General features: G+C 44.9%; 1 protein-coding gene across 1 annotated transcript; it reads right to left on the reverse strand.

Annotated features, from left to right (window-relative positions):
* Positions 1-8,977: 8,977 nt before the first annotated feature.
* On the reverse strand, positions 8,978-9,907 carry LOC146556270 (olfactory receptor 5M5-like). The gene has a single exon (XM_085249673.1). The coding sequence runs from the start codon at positions 9,905-9,907 to the stop codon at positions 8,978-8,980; it is 930 nt and encodes a 309-aa protein (XP_085105799.1).
* Positions 9,908-19,337: the final 9,430 nt, after the last annotated feature.

The following is a 19,337-nucleotide window of genomic DNA, read 5'->3' on the forward strand; positions in this document are numbered from 1 at the left end:
AACCTTCTCAACTTACTGTCACGGCTGCCGAGGCGAGCCGTGTGGATTTAGAAGGAGGACCCAAGATGCAGGCAGTGGATGAGATACCGGTGGTTTTATTTACAGAGGTGTAGTGGCAAACAAACAGTGGGGCACAACAAACAACTAAAGACACCTAAACTGGGAGAACTAAAATAACAGACCTGGGAGCATATGACAACGGATGATGAATAGCAGAGAGACGCAGACGAGGAACAGGACACCGTGGAACACAGGGTAACAGACTGACACAGAGTTACACAGACTGACACGGAGGAACACAGACGAACCGGCAACAGGCAGGAGAACACACAGGGCTTAAATACACACACCAGTAATCAGGGGATGAGAGACAGGAGGGCAACACAGCTGGGAGGAATCTGGGCTGACGGGACAGGGGAAACGTAAACTGATCACACTCACATACGACGCGGACCTTCACAATAAAACAGGAAACTCAGATACATGGAACCAGACAAGACATTGAACTAAACAGACAGATTCACAAACAGATGGGGAGACACCATAGACAGACAGATACAGACGCAGACTCAGAGGCAGATCGAAAATAACACAGAACTTAAACAATCATCTAGAAAATGATAAACTAAAAGCGCTGGGTCATCGACCCAGGACCATGACAGTACCCCCCCCTCAAGGGCTGGCACCAGACAGCCCAGCAGAAACGAAAAAACGGACCAAAACAAAACAGAAAACAACCTGACCAGGGCGGGCGGAGGGGGCCCAGGACGGAGGGACAGAGTCCAAAAAGGCCCAGATGGTCAAGTTCAGGAGGCCGACCATGCGAATGGCAACGGGGCAGGTCCGGATGCCGGCCACGCAGTAGGCAGTGGCGTGGAAACAGTTCTGGGGGCCGACCGTGCGGACGGCAACGGCGGCGTGGAAACAGTTCTGGGGCCGACCGTGCGGACGGCAACGGCGGCGTGGAAACGGTTCTGGGGGCCGACCGTGCGGACGGCAACGGCGGCGTGGAAACAAGTCCGGAGGCCGGCCACGCGGAAGGCAGTGGCGGCGTTCAGGAGGGCGTCCACGGTGGCGGAGAAGCCCAACAAGCGGCCTGGCAGATGACCGACAATGTGGAGGTGGTAGTAGGGGACCTGAAGGCTGCGTGGCCCCTGCAGCCCCAGGCGAGGCGCAAGCTGAGGCTGGACCAGACGAGGTGCAAACTGAGGCTGGACCAGACGAGGCGCAAGCTGAGGCTGGACCAGACGAGGCGCAAGCTGAGGCTGGACCAGGCGAGGCTGATGAGGATGCGGAGGCTGGACCAGGCGAGGCTGAAGCAGAAGCAGAGGCCGGACCAGGCGAGGCTGAAGCAGAAGCAGAGGCCGGACCAGGCGAGGCTGAAGCAGAAGCAGAGGCCGGACCAGGCAAAGCAGCTGATGAGGATGCTGAAGCTGGACCAGGCAAAGCAGCTGATGAGGATGCTGAAGCTGGACCAGGCAAAGCAGCTGATGAGGAAGCTGAAGAGGAGGCCACTGCAGGTGATGCGGAGGCTGGACCAGGCGAGGATGAAGACACGGAGGCTGGACCAGGCGAGGATGAAGACACGGAGGCTGGACCAGGCGAGGATGAAGCAGTGGCTGGACCAGGTGAAGCGGATGAAGCCGAAGCATGCGCTGGACCAGGCGACGCTGAGGATGCTGAATCCGGACCAGGCGACGGCGTGGAGGATGCAGCAGAGGCCGGGCCAGGCAACGGCGTGGAGGATGCAGACGGAGGCGCTGCAGCAGGTGGCGGCATGGATGAAACTGCTGCTGCAAGCGTGGATGAGGCTGCTGGTGGAGCAGCTGGTGGCTGGATGGGCTCCTCGGGCCCCCCAGCTGACGAGAAAGGAGGCTGGACGGGCTCCTCGGGCCCCCCAGCTGACGAGGCAGATGGCTGGACGGGCTCCTCGGGCCCCCCAGCAAAAACAGTCTCAGAACCAGTGGGCACTGGAGCCCCTGGCACACACAGAACAGAACCAGCAGGTGCGGAGACCTCTGGCAGGAACGCAACAGGACCAGCAGGCACACGGGCCTCTGGCAGGAACGCAACAGGACCAGCAGGCACACGGGCCTCTGGCAGGGACAGAACAGGACCAGCAGGCACACGGGCCTCTGGCAGGGACAGAACAGGACCAGCAGGCACACGGGCCTCTGGCAAACACATAGCGGCCTGCAGCTGCGCAGAGCATTGACCCTGCTCAGACAGCGACAGCTCTGTGCAGTCCTCAGCTGGCTTCTTAAACTCCAGGGGTCCAGAGTCTGATGGGGGCTGAAACCCAGCCTCTGGGGAGGCCCTGGAGTGCATCTCAGTCTCAGAACTGGCCAGCCTTTGAGGAATGTTGACATTGTTCTTGGGTTTGTCTCTCTGCTTAGAGTACGGAGTTGTTGAACTGTCCGTTATGGGTTGGACTGACATGGCTTGCTGTACAGGAGGAGTAGGTGAAGGTGATGGCTGAACAGGTGGTGGAGCAACTGACACAGGATGCAGGGCTGGTGACTGCTGAACAGGAGGCTGAACTGAGGATAAAGCTAATGATTCTTCTGCTAACTGGGCTACTGACTGGGCCATGGATTGTAACAGGGTTTGTAATAAGTCTGGCTGTGACTGTAATTGAGCTATGGATTGTGAGGCTGAATGTGGCGGAGGTGGCGACTGGGCTTCCGGCCGGGCGGCTAACTGAGCTTCCGGCCGGGCGGCTAACTGAGCTACCTGCTGGGCAGCTGGCTCAACAAACACAGCCCCGGAATAAACAGTCATTCGAGCTGGCGAAACAGATGGAGTGTCTTTTCCACTCACCACAGCTGGCAGTTCCGAAGTCCTACTCTCCGGCTGTGGGGCGACGCGCCGAAGGCGCGATCGTCGCTTCCTCCCGGGCGAAACCTCCGGCGGGCCGGGCAAAACCTCCGGCGGGCCGGGCAAAACCTCCGGCGGGCTGGGCAAAACCTCCGGCGGGCCGGGCAAAACCTCCGGCGGGCCGGGCAAAATCTTCACCGCCAGGCCGGGCAAAATCTTCACCGCCAGGCCGGGCAAAATCTTCACCGCCAGGCTGGGTTGGGAAGTGGTAGCGGCTGGAGGGCGAAGGTGCAGCTCATGAAGGAGGAAGTCCCGTGCCAGCGGGTGAAGCGAGTCTAGCAGCCAGGAGTGTGCAGAGAGTAGCTGCTGTAGCCTGGCTTCTACAGCGCGGTGGAACTCTTCTTCCTCCTGCTCGAGCCACAGGTTTACCAACCTTGCGACCGTGTCGGTTACCTCCTCCCGAAACTCCTGGGTAGGTGCGAATGCTGCTGGGTCCATGTTGGCCGGTTCGTACTGTCACGGCTGCCGAGGCGAGCCGTGTGGATTTAGAAGGAGGACCCAAGATGCAGGCAGTGGATGAGATACCGGTGGTTTTATTTACAGAGGTGTAGTGGCAAACAAACAGTGGGGCATAACAAACAACTAAAGACACCTAAACTGGGAGAACTAAAATAACAGACCTGGGAGCATATGACAACGGATGATGAATAGCAGAGAGACGCAGACGAGGAACAGGACACCGTGGAACACAGGGTAACAGACTGACACAGAGTTACACAGACTGACACGGAGGAACACAGACGAACCGGCAACAGGCAGGAGAACACACAGGGCTTAAATACACACACCAGTAATCAGGGGATGAGAGACAGGAGGGCAACACAGCTGGGAGGAATCTGGGCTGACGGGACAGGGGAAACGTAAACTGATCACACTCACATACGACGCGGACCTTCACAATAAAACAGGAAACTCAGATACATGGAACCAGACAAGACATTGAACTAAACAGACAGATTCACAAACAGATGGGGAGACACCATAGACAGACAGATACAGACGCAGACTCAGAGGCAGATCGAAAATAACACAGAACTTAAACAATCATCTAGAAAATGATAAACTAAAAGCGCTGGGTCACCGACCCAGGACCATGACACTTACTCCATTGTTTAGTAGCTAACTTATGTGTTTTCTTGCTTTTGATGGTTTTGAAAACTCTGTTTTCAGATGTTTATAGAAAGGGAATGCTACACAGTAGTGAATATGGCCCTGTCCCAAATTCCTTGAGACTTGTTGCTGCCATCAAATTCAAAATGAGCTAATATTTTTCATGAAATTTTGGTTAGCACTGTTGCCTCACAGCTAGAATTTCCTGACTTCAATTCCAACATCAGGCCGGGGTCATTCTGTGTGGAGTTTGCATGTTCTTCCCGTGTTTATGAGGGTCCTCTCCGGGTATTCCGGCTTCCTTCCACAGTCCCAAGACATGCAGTTAGTGGGGTTAGGTTAATTGGAAACTCAAAATTAGGTGTGGGTGTGAATGGTTGTCTGTGTCTATTTGTTAGCACTGCATCTTGCCTTAAGACAGCTGGGATAGCCCCACCCCAATAAAAATATAGGGTTAATTTTGGGGGGGGGGGGGGGGGGGGGTCTAATAAGCCTGTATCTTATTTTGAATAAAATATGGGGTTATTAGACTTACAAATCATTGCATTCTGTTTTATTTACATTGCCTTATAATTATTTTCATTTTGCATGAATGCTTGTGAATCTCCACAATATTTTTATAGTGGACAAAGATATTACTTTTGTTATTTCCTGAAAATGTATTGCTTATGTATTTTTAAAATAGTCATTATTAGCTAGAAACATTCAAGACGGATGGTCCAGATGGGCCTGGGCCCCCTTGCCCAGGTGGGTTCCAGGGTATGGGGGTGTCTACTGGGTCAGCCGGGGAGCTGGCCCCAGGGAGGGGCCTCCCTTCCTTCCCTCCCCATCTCCAGCTGCTTCCCTCTTCCCGCTCCACCACAATCACCCACACATGCAGGGCCTTGGGGTAAAGGTGTGTGGAGATGAGGGAAATATTTTACTGCTACTATTCATAACCATCATCATTTCATCAAAGCATTTATTGAAGCTGTTGGCATTATGTTAAAACTTGTATTACAGGTGTTATCATAATCACATATTAACATTTTCATTACAGGTGCAGTTATAATCATTTTATACACACATTGCAGGATTGTGCTTCTAGAGAGTTGATGTTCGGTCTATTAAAGTTCTTAAGCTTCGCGTGGCGTGACTGTCCAGGCGATCAATGGTGTAAGTGACTTGGAGCAATAGAAGGTTCAAAGCATGCACGCTTACAAGCACACATGAAAGTATTGATTCCAGGCCAAAGGCCTGAGATACATTTTGCTTCTAACTGCCTTTTAGCTTGCCTAGTAACAGGTGACAGAAGACAAGTCAAGAAAAGGACAAGCCCTCAGGGACCATTTAGGCTTGCAACTTATTGCCTTGTATGGAAGGTGTGATAGAAAAAGGAACTTCTTTGTCTAATTTTAGGGGTTTAAGATTGACCATTTACTATAACTGATGCATATTATGTTCATTTGTGACGCATGAAGGGGCGTAACCCTGATGAATGAAACCATTGTGAATAGACCTTTTCGGGGAAGATCGATGCTGGTGTGGCAGTATACATCTTCCCACGCGTGTACTCAATAAATCATTGTTTGACTGAACTTTTCTGGGCCTCTGTTGGTTTGTTCCATTGCTCAACATTTTCGAACCCACAACAGGTATGTCACCAGGGTGCAGGGGAGGCATCCCCCCCTCTGTCCCCTTCTGGCTGCCTGTGCCTCAATTTTATCCCACAACTTAGACATTCACATTACTCACACTCTCATTACACATACATATAGGACCTTGGGGGTGGGCATCCAGAAGACCATCAGGATGTACAACCTCACCCCTGGCGTCGTTGCCCACCTTTCAATTTTTAAATACACGTATATATTGAGGGCTATCAGGAGGGGCTATGCGCTTACCTGCTGCTCTCTGGCAGGTAGCTCCATGCCCTCCTGGGTTTTAAATGCACCTTAGAACTAGAGATGGACCGATCCGATATTACGTATCGGTATCGGTCCGATACTGACCTAAATTACTGGATCGGATATCGGAGAAAAATAAAAAATGTAATCCGATCCATTAAATATCACGAAAGCACCTCACAAAACTTGCAACACGCCTTAACTCACCTCAGAACGTTAGCACGTCAGAGCAGTATGCATCACGTGATAGAGCGGCTGTGGCATGGGGACCTGTCGGTGGTCTGGATAGCATGTGGAGCTTCGCTAGCAACCCAGCATTTCATCTCCGACAAAGTTATCCCGAGAGAAGTAAAGCAAGTGTGTAAGTCCATCTCTGAATGTAAAGCATTCCTGCGTTAAGCTTAACAAGCGATATATGGAGCGACTGCCTCTCCTGCTGCTACTTCAATCATGAAACTGCTTAACGATCAGCTGATCGGCTTTTCTGTCGCGAGTCCGTCTCTCTAGTTTGTTTTTGGCCCACTTTGCACCAGAAAGAGGAAACCAGCGGCTGAACAACAGCAGCACGTTTAAGCTTGATCAGCTATTGTTAGAATGTATTTAATATTACTTTCTACTCCAGGATCTTTTTCTACGTAGCTGACGCTGGTAACTGTGCAGGGGCGGATCTAGCAAAGTTTAGCCAGGGGGGCCGATAGGGCATTAACAGGGAAAAGGGGGCACAAAGACATACTTTTCTTTCTTATTCTCATTTAAAATGTCTAGCTTTTAATAAATAATTATCTGACACCCAAAGTTTTAATTTGATGCAAAATGAATAGAAGTCCATTACTGTATATAGTAACTATTAAGTCTAATATATACACCCTAGTAAGCTATAGTACTTTTTCCCTTTGGGAAGGTACCATCTGTGCAGTCTGCAATTTTGTTGAAGAAAGATGTTGAATCTATTTAATATTTCTTGAAAAATAATTGATTTCTGTGCATTTTTTTTCACACTGCATCAAATTAAGGTTGATTACGTCGATTAAGCATCATGAGGTGGAGCGTGAGGGGTGGTTCCCTATTTTTTATTTTTTTATTTTTGTTGTTGCTGGGAGTTGGAACCCTATTAGTTAGGTTGCTTAATATTTATGCTAAGTACTCTTTAAAATACCAGAATAGGGAGGATGGTGTAGGTTTAAGTTTATTAGATTGATCAGTATTGCTGAACTATGAAATATTTTTTTTTGCATACAGGTATAACAGAATAGCTTTAGTGTAGTTGTTGTTTTAAACTTGAGTATGAACTTATACAAAATGCAGCAAGATATTTAAAAAACAGTTTTGTTGATTAAAAAACACTATATCGGATTCATATCGGTATCGGCAGATATCCAAATTTATGATATCGGTATCGGTATCGGACATAAAAAAGTGGTATCGTGCCATCTCTACTTAGAACACACATGCATCAACACTACATATGAGCAGGCAGGCGGAGGGAGGTTTGGAGTCTTCTCACATCCCCGTTCTCTGTTGCCTGTTGGGACGGGGAGGCTGGGAGGAGTTGACCGTTTGATTGGGGTCTGGAATGTGGGGCCTCCCTGCTGCTGCGGAGTCGGGGCGGTCTGCTTCTCTCCACCCCAGGGAAGAGGGTAACACTACCTGGGTCTGGGTGCAGTTTCCCCCTCTAGGGACAAGGGTACGTAGACCCAGGGCTTAGAGTACGCTTGGGGAGTGTGATTGTGTGTACAGTGTCTATTTATGTCTGTCTCCACGTTGGGTGAGTGCTGAGTAATCGCATATGAGAGCATGAGGGTGGGAATGGATGTTTGTATCTGTGTGTGCCTGTATGTCTGTGTCTTTATGTCAGGTTGGGTATCAGACGCCAGCTCTCTAGGGACATCTCAGGCCCTCCACGGTATGGAGGCCTATCTCCCCCCACCACTCCCCCTGCCAGTGGCAGACGCCCTCAGACATCGATGAATTGGTGGTTCTTTGTGTCCAGGAATGGGCGTCCAGGTACGCACGGGCTCACTCCTGGCTTGACAGGGCCTGAAGCCTGGGGCTCGCTCGGGCCCCTTCGGGGGGTGGGGTGCCCTCGGCGTCTGGGCCTGGGGCTCGGTCACTCTGGCACAGCTGGCTGCCGGCGGAGCTCACGGGCCTCAAAGCACACTGTGTGCGCTGTCGATCCCACGTGGTGCACAATAATATTCATTATTTAGTATTTACTGTTATATTCACATAGATTATCACGATGATGTTGTTTATTATATTGCTCTTTTTTTTGTTGCTTGTTTTCTCTTTTTTCTTTCTCAACAGGTGATCCAGGTGATTGATATATGTATTTTTTGTCTGTTTGTTTTGTTGTTTTTTGTTTTTTGCCCTTTATCACCGTTCCTCTTCCCTGCTGTTTTTCTTTCCCTACCTCTCTTTCTTTCTCCCTTTTATAAAATAATAATAAAAAAAGAAACATTCAAGACAATAAAAGTAGACAAAATAAATGAAAAAGGGAAAAGAAAATCAAAACCTTCTGCACTATAAAAGACCCACAAACACATTTTCTAAACACTAAAACCAAATTGTTTATTCTGCTAACAGTTTGGTTTCTGTCTTAAGATTTTCAGCTCTTCAGGTTTCATAGAGGTACAAACTCTTTGTAATTAACTTTAATCAATGAAATCAAAATGACCAAACAATAAAGGACAACAAGGAAAAAAGTTAAAGTGGGCATGTTTTGCAAAATAAAATTTAAATTTAAAAGCAATTGTTCACAAATTATGAAAATATATATGATATGTAAGGTACATTATGGCATAAAGATTAAATGTGACCTATATTAAGATAACTCAATGATAAAGGGTGGTACACGCAGGGTATGGCTTTGTTTTTTTGCATAAGTTTTCTGAAATCACACACACTTACTCTGAACCTCTTTTTTTCATGTAATTTAAGTCAAGTCAGAATCTTAAACTAAGCTATATACAATGGACTTACAAAGGCTGTTACCAGTGTCATGTAATACTAAACAGTGGTCTATTTACAATTTAAGAAAAATGTTTTAATAAAGCCTCCATAGCTTCCACTTATCACAAGTAACTGATAATGATTAAAAGAAAAAGTCAACATCTTTTGATATGAAGTGTAACAAGAATTTTGTTACGGATCTTTGATAGTTTGAATCCATAAAGTAAAGGATTCATAACTGGAGGAATAAAGAGAACAGCTATAGCGACAAAGTTTTGAAAACTTTGAGGTACATCATTTGATGCAAATCGCATGTGCATCAAATCAGAAATCACAATTACAAAAAAAGTAACCAAAGAGATCAAATGGGGCACACATGTCTGCATAAACTTTGCCTTGTCCTTTTTTGATTGCACACATGATTTAACAAGATAGATGTAAGTCCAAACAATAAAAATCCAGTGAAATATGTAAATTGAAAGCGTAGCATATGCAAAGGCACTATTGACAAGAGTGTCCATGCCAGGGCAGGCAACTTTAACAATCAGCCAATTAACACAGAAGAGTCTCTGAATGTCTGTACCACAGAATATCAGCCTGTCTGTCAGCATAATGTTAATGGAGAAAATGCAGAAAGGTGTTAACCAAGAGAAGCATACTAGTTTGGAGAGCTTATTTTTTGTCATAACAGAGTGGTATTGAAGTGGTTGGCATATGGCCAAATACCTGTCATAAGCCATGACTGCAAGAATAGATGTGTCACTGCAAACAAAAGAGTACATTACAAATGCCTGACAAAGACATTCACTATAAGAGATGACCTGTGAAGATGAAAGGAGGTCAATGAGGAACTTGGGGTAGAAACCTGTGCTTCCATAAAGCCCATTAATGCAACACACACATACTAAAATATACATAGGTTCATGTAAGCTTTCATCTAAGACAATAATCATGATGACTGTGACATTAAGAAATACAATTGCAAAGTAACACACTAGAGTGGCAGAAAAGAAAGCAGCTCTGTAATTAGCTGTCTCATTGAATGCTAACAGATTAAAAATTCTCACTGTAGAAACGTTATCCATAATGTCAATTAAAAACTCTGCTTCTTAACTTGCCACAACGTAATACTATTCCGAGCTACCACCTAAAAAGTTAAAGTGGATCATTTGTCGTGTGTTGCGGCTGCATTCCTGAAACTATGTCTCCTTTCAGAACCACATATTAATATCCTAGCTGACACACTGGGGATTCTGATCATAGGCTTGTTTGTAGACTGCAGATTGCTAAGGGAGAGGCCAGCCACACTTCAGAGAAAGCTCATTCCCACTGCTAATATCCACAATCATGTTCTTTTGGTCATTTTCCCAAAATTTGTGACCATAGGTGAGGGTAGGGATGTAGATCAACTGGTAAATCGAGAGCTTCGCTTTTACGCTTAGCTTTCTCTTCACCACGACGGACCAGCAGAGCATTACTGCAACCAAAGCACCAAATCATCTGTCAATCTCCCGATCCCTTCGACTCTCTCTTGTGAACAAGACCCCGAGATACTTAAACTCCTCCACTTGGGGCAGCAACTCGGCACTGACCCAGACTGGGCTTTCCAACCTTTTCTGGCTGAGGACCATGGCCTTAGACTTGGACATGCTAATTCTCATTCCCACTACTTCACACTTGGTTGCAAATCGCTCCAGTGGAAGCTGAAGGCCACCACCTAGAGCCAGCAGAACCACATCATATGTAAATAGAAGTGACAAGGTTCTGAGACCACCCAAGCGGAAGCCTTTCACCACTTGGTTATGCCTAGAAATTACACCCATAAAAATTATGAACAGTATCTGTTAATTCCTCCTGTAGAGTGATGGGCCTACAGGACGAATTAATATTTTATTATTTATTATATTAGGATTCTTCCATGGTGTCGTTTCCGTTTTCTTCTTTTTGAGATTATGGTTTATACATTATTCTAAAATGTAGTTCATCTCCCTGGTTTTGGTTCTTGTTTTGTTTAGTATTTGTCGCGGTCCTGGGACGTTCATCCAGTTTCCTGGCTTTATTCATATCCTTGTGTTTAGTTTTAGTCATGGTAGTGTGCTGTGCCTCCACTGTGTCCCTGTTGCTTATGTAGTCTCTCTCTTGTGCATGTTAAGTTCTGTTTCTGTGTTAATTGATCTGTTTCCCTGTCGTGTCTCTCGCTCCCCCCTGTTCTTTGTATTTAGTCATTCCACATCTTAGAGTGTGTCTCTTGGTTCCTGTTTTATTTTCGTAGTCCTTTGTCCTGTGTTCATTGTATTTAGTTTAACTTCTTCCCTATGTTTTCTGGTCTGATTAGTCCCAACTGTGTTCCTGCCTGTCTCCCATCCCTTTGTTATCCTGCATGTGTATTTAAGTCTTCGGTCTCCCTCTGTTCATTGTTGCATTCTCCCTGTTAGCTGTATTTTCTGCCGAGGGCATCCCACCCCCCGAAGGGGCCCGAACAAGCCCCAGGCTCCAGGCCCTGACAAGCAGCCACCAGGAGTGAGCCAGTGCGTACCTGGACCCCCATCCCCAGACACAAAGAACCACCAATGCACCGATGACTGAGGGTGTCTGCCACTGGCAGGGGGAGTGGTGGAGGGAGATAGGCCTCCATACCATGGAGGGCCTGAGATGTCCCTAGAGAGCTGGCGTCTGATACCCAACCTGACATTTAGACACAGACAAACAGGCACACACAGATACAACCATCCATTCCCACCCTCATGCTCTCATATGCAATTACTCAGCACTCACCCAACGTGGAGACAGACATAAACAGACACTGTACACACAATCACACTCCCCAAGCGTACTTTATACCCCAGGTCTAGGTACCCTTGCCCCTAGAGGGGGAAACTGCACCCAGACTCAGGTGGTGTTACCCTCTTCCCTGGGGTGGAGAGAAGCAGACCTCCCCGACTCCGCAGCAGCAGGGAAGCCCCACATTCCAGACTCAATCGGACAGCAAACTCCCCCCCCCCCCCCCCCCACCAGGTAACAGAGAACGGGAGTGTGTGAAGACTCTGTGTTTTCTTCTGTTAGTTGTGTGTTCTCCCGGCATGTCATGCCATGTCATGTTATGTCATGTTATGTCACGTCCAGTTGTTAGTTCTAGTATCTTTTGTTAGTGTCCTTAGTGTTCACCTCTTTTTGTTTTAGTTTGTTTTTTCAACAATAAAGCTGTCGCTTTCAGTTACGTTTTTGTGTCCGAGACTTGCGTTTGGGTCCAACCCCTGCCTGTCACACAGCTCACCATAATACATGGCTGTTTTAAGGGAGTCCAGCAAAATAATAATTTTACTATACAGTATAAACCACATGTGTTTATTTACGATAAAACTACAGTGAAATTACTGCAATTTCCTGAGAATACTGGATCCTGATTCACATTTTAAAATCTCTTTGGGCATACATGAAGTGGTCAAGACTCGTTCAGACTTTTTTGACTATCATAATGATGTGACAAAACTCACATCTTCTCCCCTGATACTTTCTGGTTAAGTTAACATAATATTTTTCAGTTTTACTGATCTTTAGTATGAGGTTACCCTACCAGCACCAGCCCTCTAGAAAGGAACTGCAAGGTTCATGAGACTGAAAGTCATAAAAAACATGAAACGCTGAATGTAATTTATACACAACCTGTAAGAAGAATGATTTATTAATTCTGAAAGAGATGTTGGCTGTAGACCTGTGGAAAGTCTACATTTAAAATATAAGATTCACTCTCTTCTGAAAATCAGAAACATTTACTCGACTCCTTAAACTTTTGGTGCATTTGCATCATTACTTGTTTTATGAAAGAGAAAACTACTATTATAAACAGTACGTTTATTGTTGTTGTTGAAGAGCTTGTATTTGTGAGAGTTAATACCAAGCAGCATTTTAATTGCTCTCTAGAGGCAAAAGACATAATGACCTGTTGACCACCACAAATTCTCTGTTATAAAAACCCAAAGGTGTACTGAATGGTTATTTAAAAATAACACATTAGATCAATACCACTGGATCCCTGTAATTACAGAGGTAAATGGGAGAACATCCCATGAGCTCACTGTTGCCACTGGGTCATAATTAGAGGTTTAGAGACTGGCTGTAGTCAGGCCACTCCTCTGAGGCCTGGCCTGTTGTTTTCCACAGTGCAAGTGAGATAGATGCAAAGGCACAGTATAGGTCATTAATGACTCATTAAGGTATGCTTACATCACCAGGGGGCAGCTTTGTGTAGCCAAATGTTAAAGTCATGAAGTCGCCTTAAGGGGGCATGTTGATATTATGAAGTAAATAATATTATTATGAGTAAGTAAGTATTATAAGTAAATTGCATCATACAGTTTGAAGTAACTTTTTTCATTCTCCTAAGGCAAGTGCGCATGTACACGTACACACACACACACACACACACACACACACACACACACACACACACACACACACACACAAGAATGAATGAAAATATGAATATTTTGATTTCCTAAATGTCACAGTTGTACAGTAATAACTCCGATAGTGTTATCAGTTCATCAGTGGCAAACGGGGAAAGGAGAAGAAAGTAGTTGCGAAACAAATACATCAAAAGAGTATTGATTATTAATCGCGAAGCTCTGAGAGCTTGGTAATATTCTACTTTGCTATGCATGTGTTTGAGGAGATTTTACAGGCAGAGATCCTTAACATCACTGTATCCACAGAATGGCCTACAGGTAAGACTTAATCACACAAGGAGAAAAATGAAAATGAAAGCCGTTGACACAATGACCTACTCGTGGATCGTGGAATACATAGAATGCTAAGAGCCTTCAATTCAGTGGGGATGTGGCAAACAACACTAAAGGCCAACTTCAAGCTAGAGCAAGTTCTGAATAGTCAGTTGAATGGGAAGAACAACATCTGGCCAATCAACACCTGCACCCTGCCGGCAGTGTTGGGGAGTAATGGAATACATGTACCGGCGTTACGTATTTAAGATACAAAATATGAGTAACTGTATTCCATTACAGTTACCGTTTAAAAAGGTGGTATTCAGAATACAGTTACCTTATTGAAATAAATGGATTACACGGCGGTCTTTCCCTGTTTCATATATTAGGCTATGCCCTCTCTATTTTTGGTAATTCCACGCCAGTGGAAACCCAAAGAAAGCACGCATTAAGAGGCTCTAATGCCTCTGAATCTCGCGCCCCATGTCACCTGTACTTGCGGCCGCCTAATGACTTGAAGAAATATTTTTAAAAATTATTATTCAAAATAATTTAATACGAAGGCAATAGGCAGAGTGTTGCAGACATAGCCCTAAAGAAGGTAGTCTCATGGGCAGTGTAGTCCATGCTGCAGGGAGAATGGACTGCCATACCTGTTATGTTTCTGTGAGCGAGGGAGGGAGAAGAAGGAGAGTCGAAAAGTACGAGTTGTCACCGACCAGAAACGGGAGATGGAGATGTGAATATAATAATAACCACTGCCACCAAAAGGTTTTTGGCTATGACCCCGACATGGAACCCGACATATTAGCCAGAGGTCCCTTTACTACGGTTTGGAGCTGCTGACCTGTTTTATATATGCGCGGAATAGTTTTATATACTAGATTGCTGCAAAAAGTGCAGCCTTACCTAATTTTACTCATTTTATATTGAGATTTGAAAATCTAGTTGGTATTGATATGGCGAGTAACCTTCAGTATTAGTAATAAATCACACAGCAATAGTACATTCGTGTAGTTGTAAAAAGCATGATAATATATTAAGTAATCCAAAGTATTCAGAATACGTTACTCTCGTTGAGTAACGTAACGGAATACGTTACAAAATACATTTTGGGCCATGTATTCTGTAATTTGTAGTGGAATACATTTTTAAAGTAACCTTCCCAACACTGTCTGCTGGTGATCAAATACCCTGCTGGGATAATAAGCTAGCCAAAAAAGGAAATAGAAGCCACTAACATCAAGACAAGAAAGCTCCTTCTCCTGATTTAATGTCCACAACTCACAGCTGCTTATTGAATACCTCAGGGAGCAGAAACCCAAGAAAGAAGAGGAGCAAGGAGAAGGACCATCATTGACGGACAGGCCCCTGCATGTTATGTATCTATTCATCTTCCTGACCAATGCAAGATCCTTCACAAAGAAAATGGAGGAGCTACAATCACAACCTACTATAACAGATTTGTCTATGAGTGTCGTTTACTGATTGTAACTGAATCCTGGATCCTGGCTCCATCCTGGCTCCATCAAAACATCCCAAATGCCTCAATGCCTCTGGTCCTATTCTGCCAGGACCAGAGGAAGAATAACCTGAACCAGAAGCTGCTGCTGGCCTTCTACCACCCCTCAGCAGAGTGCGTGGTCTCCTACTCCCTGGGTGTTTGGTACAAAGGGGCCACTACTGAGAACAGGAAAGCTGTGCAGAGGATAATTACACTGCAAAAACAGTTGTCCCACGTTATAGTGAGGGACAACTGTACACCCTTTAATGGAAACTGTATTCCCTGATAATGTGCAACATAATGTTCCCTGAATTACAGATATACTAGAAAACAATATAATAGAAAAAAAGAATAAGAAACATAAAAAAGACCAAGTACTATACTATGTACAGATGGTTACTTTATACAATAAAATACTCCAAGATTCTCCTTATCTCTTTATATTTTTCTGTGTCCATAACAGCCTACTGATAAAGGAGGTGCTCTGGGCCTCCACAGTCTCATGCATGGGCTGAGTGTGCACAATGGGCAAAGCTTGGCTTCTCCTTTCACCCACCTCCTCTATGAGATCTATGGGAGTGGTCAGGACAGAGGTGGCGCTCTTTACCAGTCTATCAGTCTGTTTCCTGTCCCTCTCTGTGCTACCACCTCCAGGGCAGATAACAAAATAAAAGGTAGCAGAAGCCTTCAAAGTGTCATAAACGGTCCTCAGCAATGTCCTGCATAACCCAAAATACCTCAGCTTGCCCAGCAGATGGAACTTGTTAAGGTGAACACCCAGGAATTTGTATGTGTCGACCACATCAATATCCAAACTATGGATGTTCACTGGTGCGATGGATGGTGGTTGGTTGAGTTTACACCAGATGATGAAGTCGGTGATGATCTTCCTATACTCTAGATCGTTCCCCTCAGACATCCATCAATGACTGTATCATCAGAGAATTTCTGGAGGTGGCAATTAGGAAGGGAGAAACAAAAACATGACTCTCACAGTGCTTCCAGTACTCTCCAGGTGTGACAGTGATCTGTGCAGGAGGTACATGACTGCATCATTCACCCCAATACTAGGATAGTAAGCGACCAGCAGGGGATCCAGCAGTTTACTCACCAGAGTTGTGAGATGTTTGAGAATTAACCTCTCCAGGTTCTTCAGGGTATACTACACGATTAACATACTATCTCCCTTTAAGAATTTCCACATTTCCATAAGACCTGGATTTGTAAGCAAGCCCATGGTACAGACGCCCATGGTGAATCTTCTATCAGGAGAATATCAATAGTGACACTATTCAGACAGTTCTTTATATAAAACAGGAGAGTGGTTGTGTAGTTCTCTATGTTTTCTTGTGTAAAGAGATCACAGTAATACCCCTTTTCAATCAGTACATACAGTACTCGGATCAGCTCAAGGCAACTCAACTTGACTCAGCTTGTTTAAATTTAAATTGAGTACCACCGAGTGGGGTCATAAAAGCGATGTCGCCAAATGCCCCCTGACATCATATATATGCGACACGAACGCCACAAGAAAAGAAGGAAGTCGAGCTGATGGTATACCTCGACTTCCAAACTGGATCTGCTGGGGATGAGTTGGAATCAAACAAATTCCAACTTATTTGTTTGATTTCTGAGCATTCTGGCACTTATGATGTAAATACTGGGCAGTGGTTGTTTATGGAGAGACTTCTTTAGTCTGTTTGTATTCTGACTCTGTAGCCCTGCTTCTGTTTCCTTGTCTCTAATAATGTTGGTCACTTTCATAAGTTATGTCAGAGTTTGATCCACCATGTTATATAATTTAGAAAATATCTAATTAGCAGTGGCTTTCAATAACCTGGATTTAAAAAACAACAACAACGAAAAAAACAACAACACTGCTTAACACTGTCAGTCATGGACTGATATCCACAGCACCAGGACCTCAATCTTACTGGTTTAGGATGCCCTTCAAGAAGCCTGGAGAACTATTCCTGAAGACTATTTAAAGAAATTCAGTAAAAATTGCTCAAAAGAGTTCAAGCTGTGTTGAACACATATTGACTTTCAAGCTTGTTAGAATTGTATTCAGTATTTTTTTGCCTTCAATTCATCATTCAACATAATCATTCTCCAGGAAGTCATTCACTAACTGGATCTGCTGGGGATCAGCACCTCACTCTTTAACTGGCTACTAAATTTTCTGACAGGAAGACAGGAGACAGTACAGGTCGACAGCAACACCTCATGCACTAGAATGCTGAACACGTGTGTTGAGACCCTTGTTTTCACTCTGGTGACCCATGACTGCACACCATCACACAGCTCCAACCTATTCATCAAATTTGCAAGTGACACAACTAAAACTCACACCTTGCACACCCCACTAACCATGAATGGTGCTGCTGTGGAGAGGGTTAGCGGCACAAAGTTCCTAGGTGTGCACATCTCAAAAGATCTCTCCTAGCCAAAAAACACAGCATCACTGGTTAGTAACGCCCAGCAGCGACTCTACTTTCTCCACAAACTGAGGAGAGCAAGAACTTCAACCCCCATGATCAAAACCTTCTAGAGAAAGAAAGCAGCAGAGAGGATCATGGGGGCTTCGCTGGAGCTCTACCATTGCCCTTTCACTGAATCCCCCGACCCACTTGCACACAAACTCTTGCCCACAAGCACTCAGATTGTGTTGGACACTTTTGTTTATATAAGATTGAGAGGCTGCCGGACACTGGCGCCACCGGGCCCTCTGACCACCACCTGTAGGCAACGGGTGAAGTGTCTTGCCCAAGGACACAACGACCAAGACTGTTCAAGCCAGGGCTCGAACTGGCAACCTTCCGATTACAAGACGAACTCCTAAATCTTGAGCCACAATCGCACGATAATAAGCATTATGAGGCGGAGGGTGGGGGTGGCTTTTGCTGGGTGTTTAATATTTCTGCTAAGTACTCTTTAAAATACCAGATTAGAGCGGATGGTGTAGGTTTAAGTTTATTAGACTGATCAGTATTGCTGAATAAAGAAATATTTTGGGTGCAGTGTATTTTTTAATAGCTTTAGTGTTTTGCTTTTTAAAACTTGAGTATGAACTTTCACAAAATGCAGCAAGATATAAAAAAAAACCTAAAACGTTTTATTGATTATAAAATACACTGCATCGTATTCATATCAGTATCGGCTGATATCCAAAATTATGATATCAGTATTGGACATAAAAAAAAGTGGTATCGTGCCATCTCTGAAACCCGCCACCTCTCACTGAGGGCAACTCCAGACTGAGACAGAGTCCAGCTCCTCTCCAGGAGAATGGTTCCAGAGCCCAAGCCATGCATTGAGGTGAGCTCAACTATATCTGATCAGTATCTCTCAGTCTTATGCACTAATTCAGGCTCCTTCCCCACCAGAGAAGTGACGTTACATATCCCAGTTGCTATTCTTGGAAGCTGGGGATCGCTACGCCAGGGCATTGCAATATTAGTTTCAGAATTTAGTTTTTCAAAATATGTCTTAGTAAGTCTAACAAATCAATTCAGTTAGTTGATCACTGGTAATTGTTATACTATATCAAATTTTTGAGAAAGTTATCAAAGATTTTTGTGGTTTGCAAGTTTTGTTGCTGGACGGAATTTGACTGCACTGAGTCTTTTAGACTCAGATGCAAAGAGCGGCTCTTAGTTTTTTGTAATGTGAAGAACAGGGAAAAGGCTTTGTCCAGAGAGTGAAATTCCCACTGAGCTGTTGACACAATAAAGCCCATGTAAGAAGTTCCAGGTACACCTTCCCTTTCAGTTGTTATCTGTCACTATTGTGGTGTGGTCATGCAACAATAACAGTTTTTCCACTGGAGAAAATCTGTGCAGCAGCATCCCAGACAACAACTTCTATATGTTCTGCCAGGTTCATGTGACCACAGGGCCCACGCCACTGTCTGACAGATAAGTTGCTGTTATGAGTCTTTCACATTGTTCAATGCCACTAGCAGTCAGAAGGGAATAACATGAAATGGAAATCTCAAAGATAACCACGGTTCTTTGTAACTTCAGACATCTGTGACAAAGTTGAGTGGATTGTTGCTTTGCCATTCTTTTGTGGCAAAAGCCCACACTTTTCTGCTAACTTTTTCAAGTGTTCCCCTCTCCACAGTAAAAAATGTAAGAAATATAATTCTCCTAAAATGCATTAATTATTGTTTTCTTTCCACATTGCACTGTGGTTCACAATCTGATATCATATATTATAATCTGATATCATGATTTGTCTCTTTCAACTACAAGACACTTGCTTTATCCAAAACACAGTCATATTCAA

The sequence above is a fragment of the Mchenga conophoros genome, linkage group LG16, assembly GCF_057382185.1.
Source record: "Mchenga conophoros isolate Kocher_MC1m ecotype Shallow Benthic linkage group LG16, M_conophoros_male_GT1.1, whole genome shotgun sequence".
NCBI lineage: Eukaryota > Metazoa > Chordata > Actinopteri > Cichliformes > Cichlidae > Mchenga > Mchenga conophoros.

Coding starts and splice junctions, on each gene's coding strand:
- LOC146556270 (XM_085249673.1), bottom strand. CDS start 9,907: ATGGATAACGTTTCTACAGTGAGAATTTTTAATCTGTTAGCATTCAAT.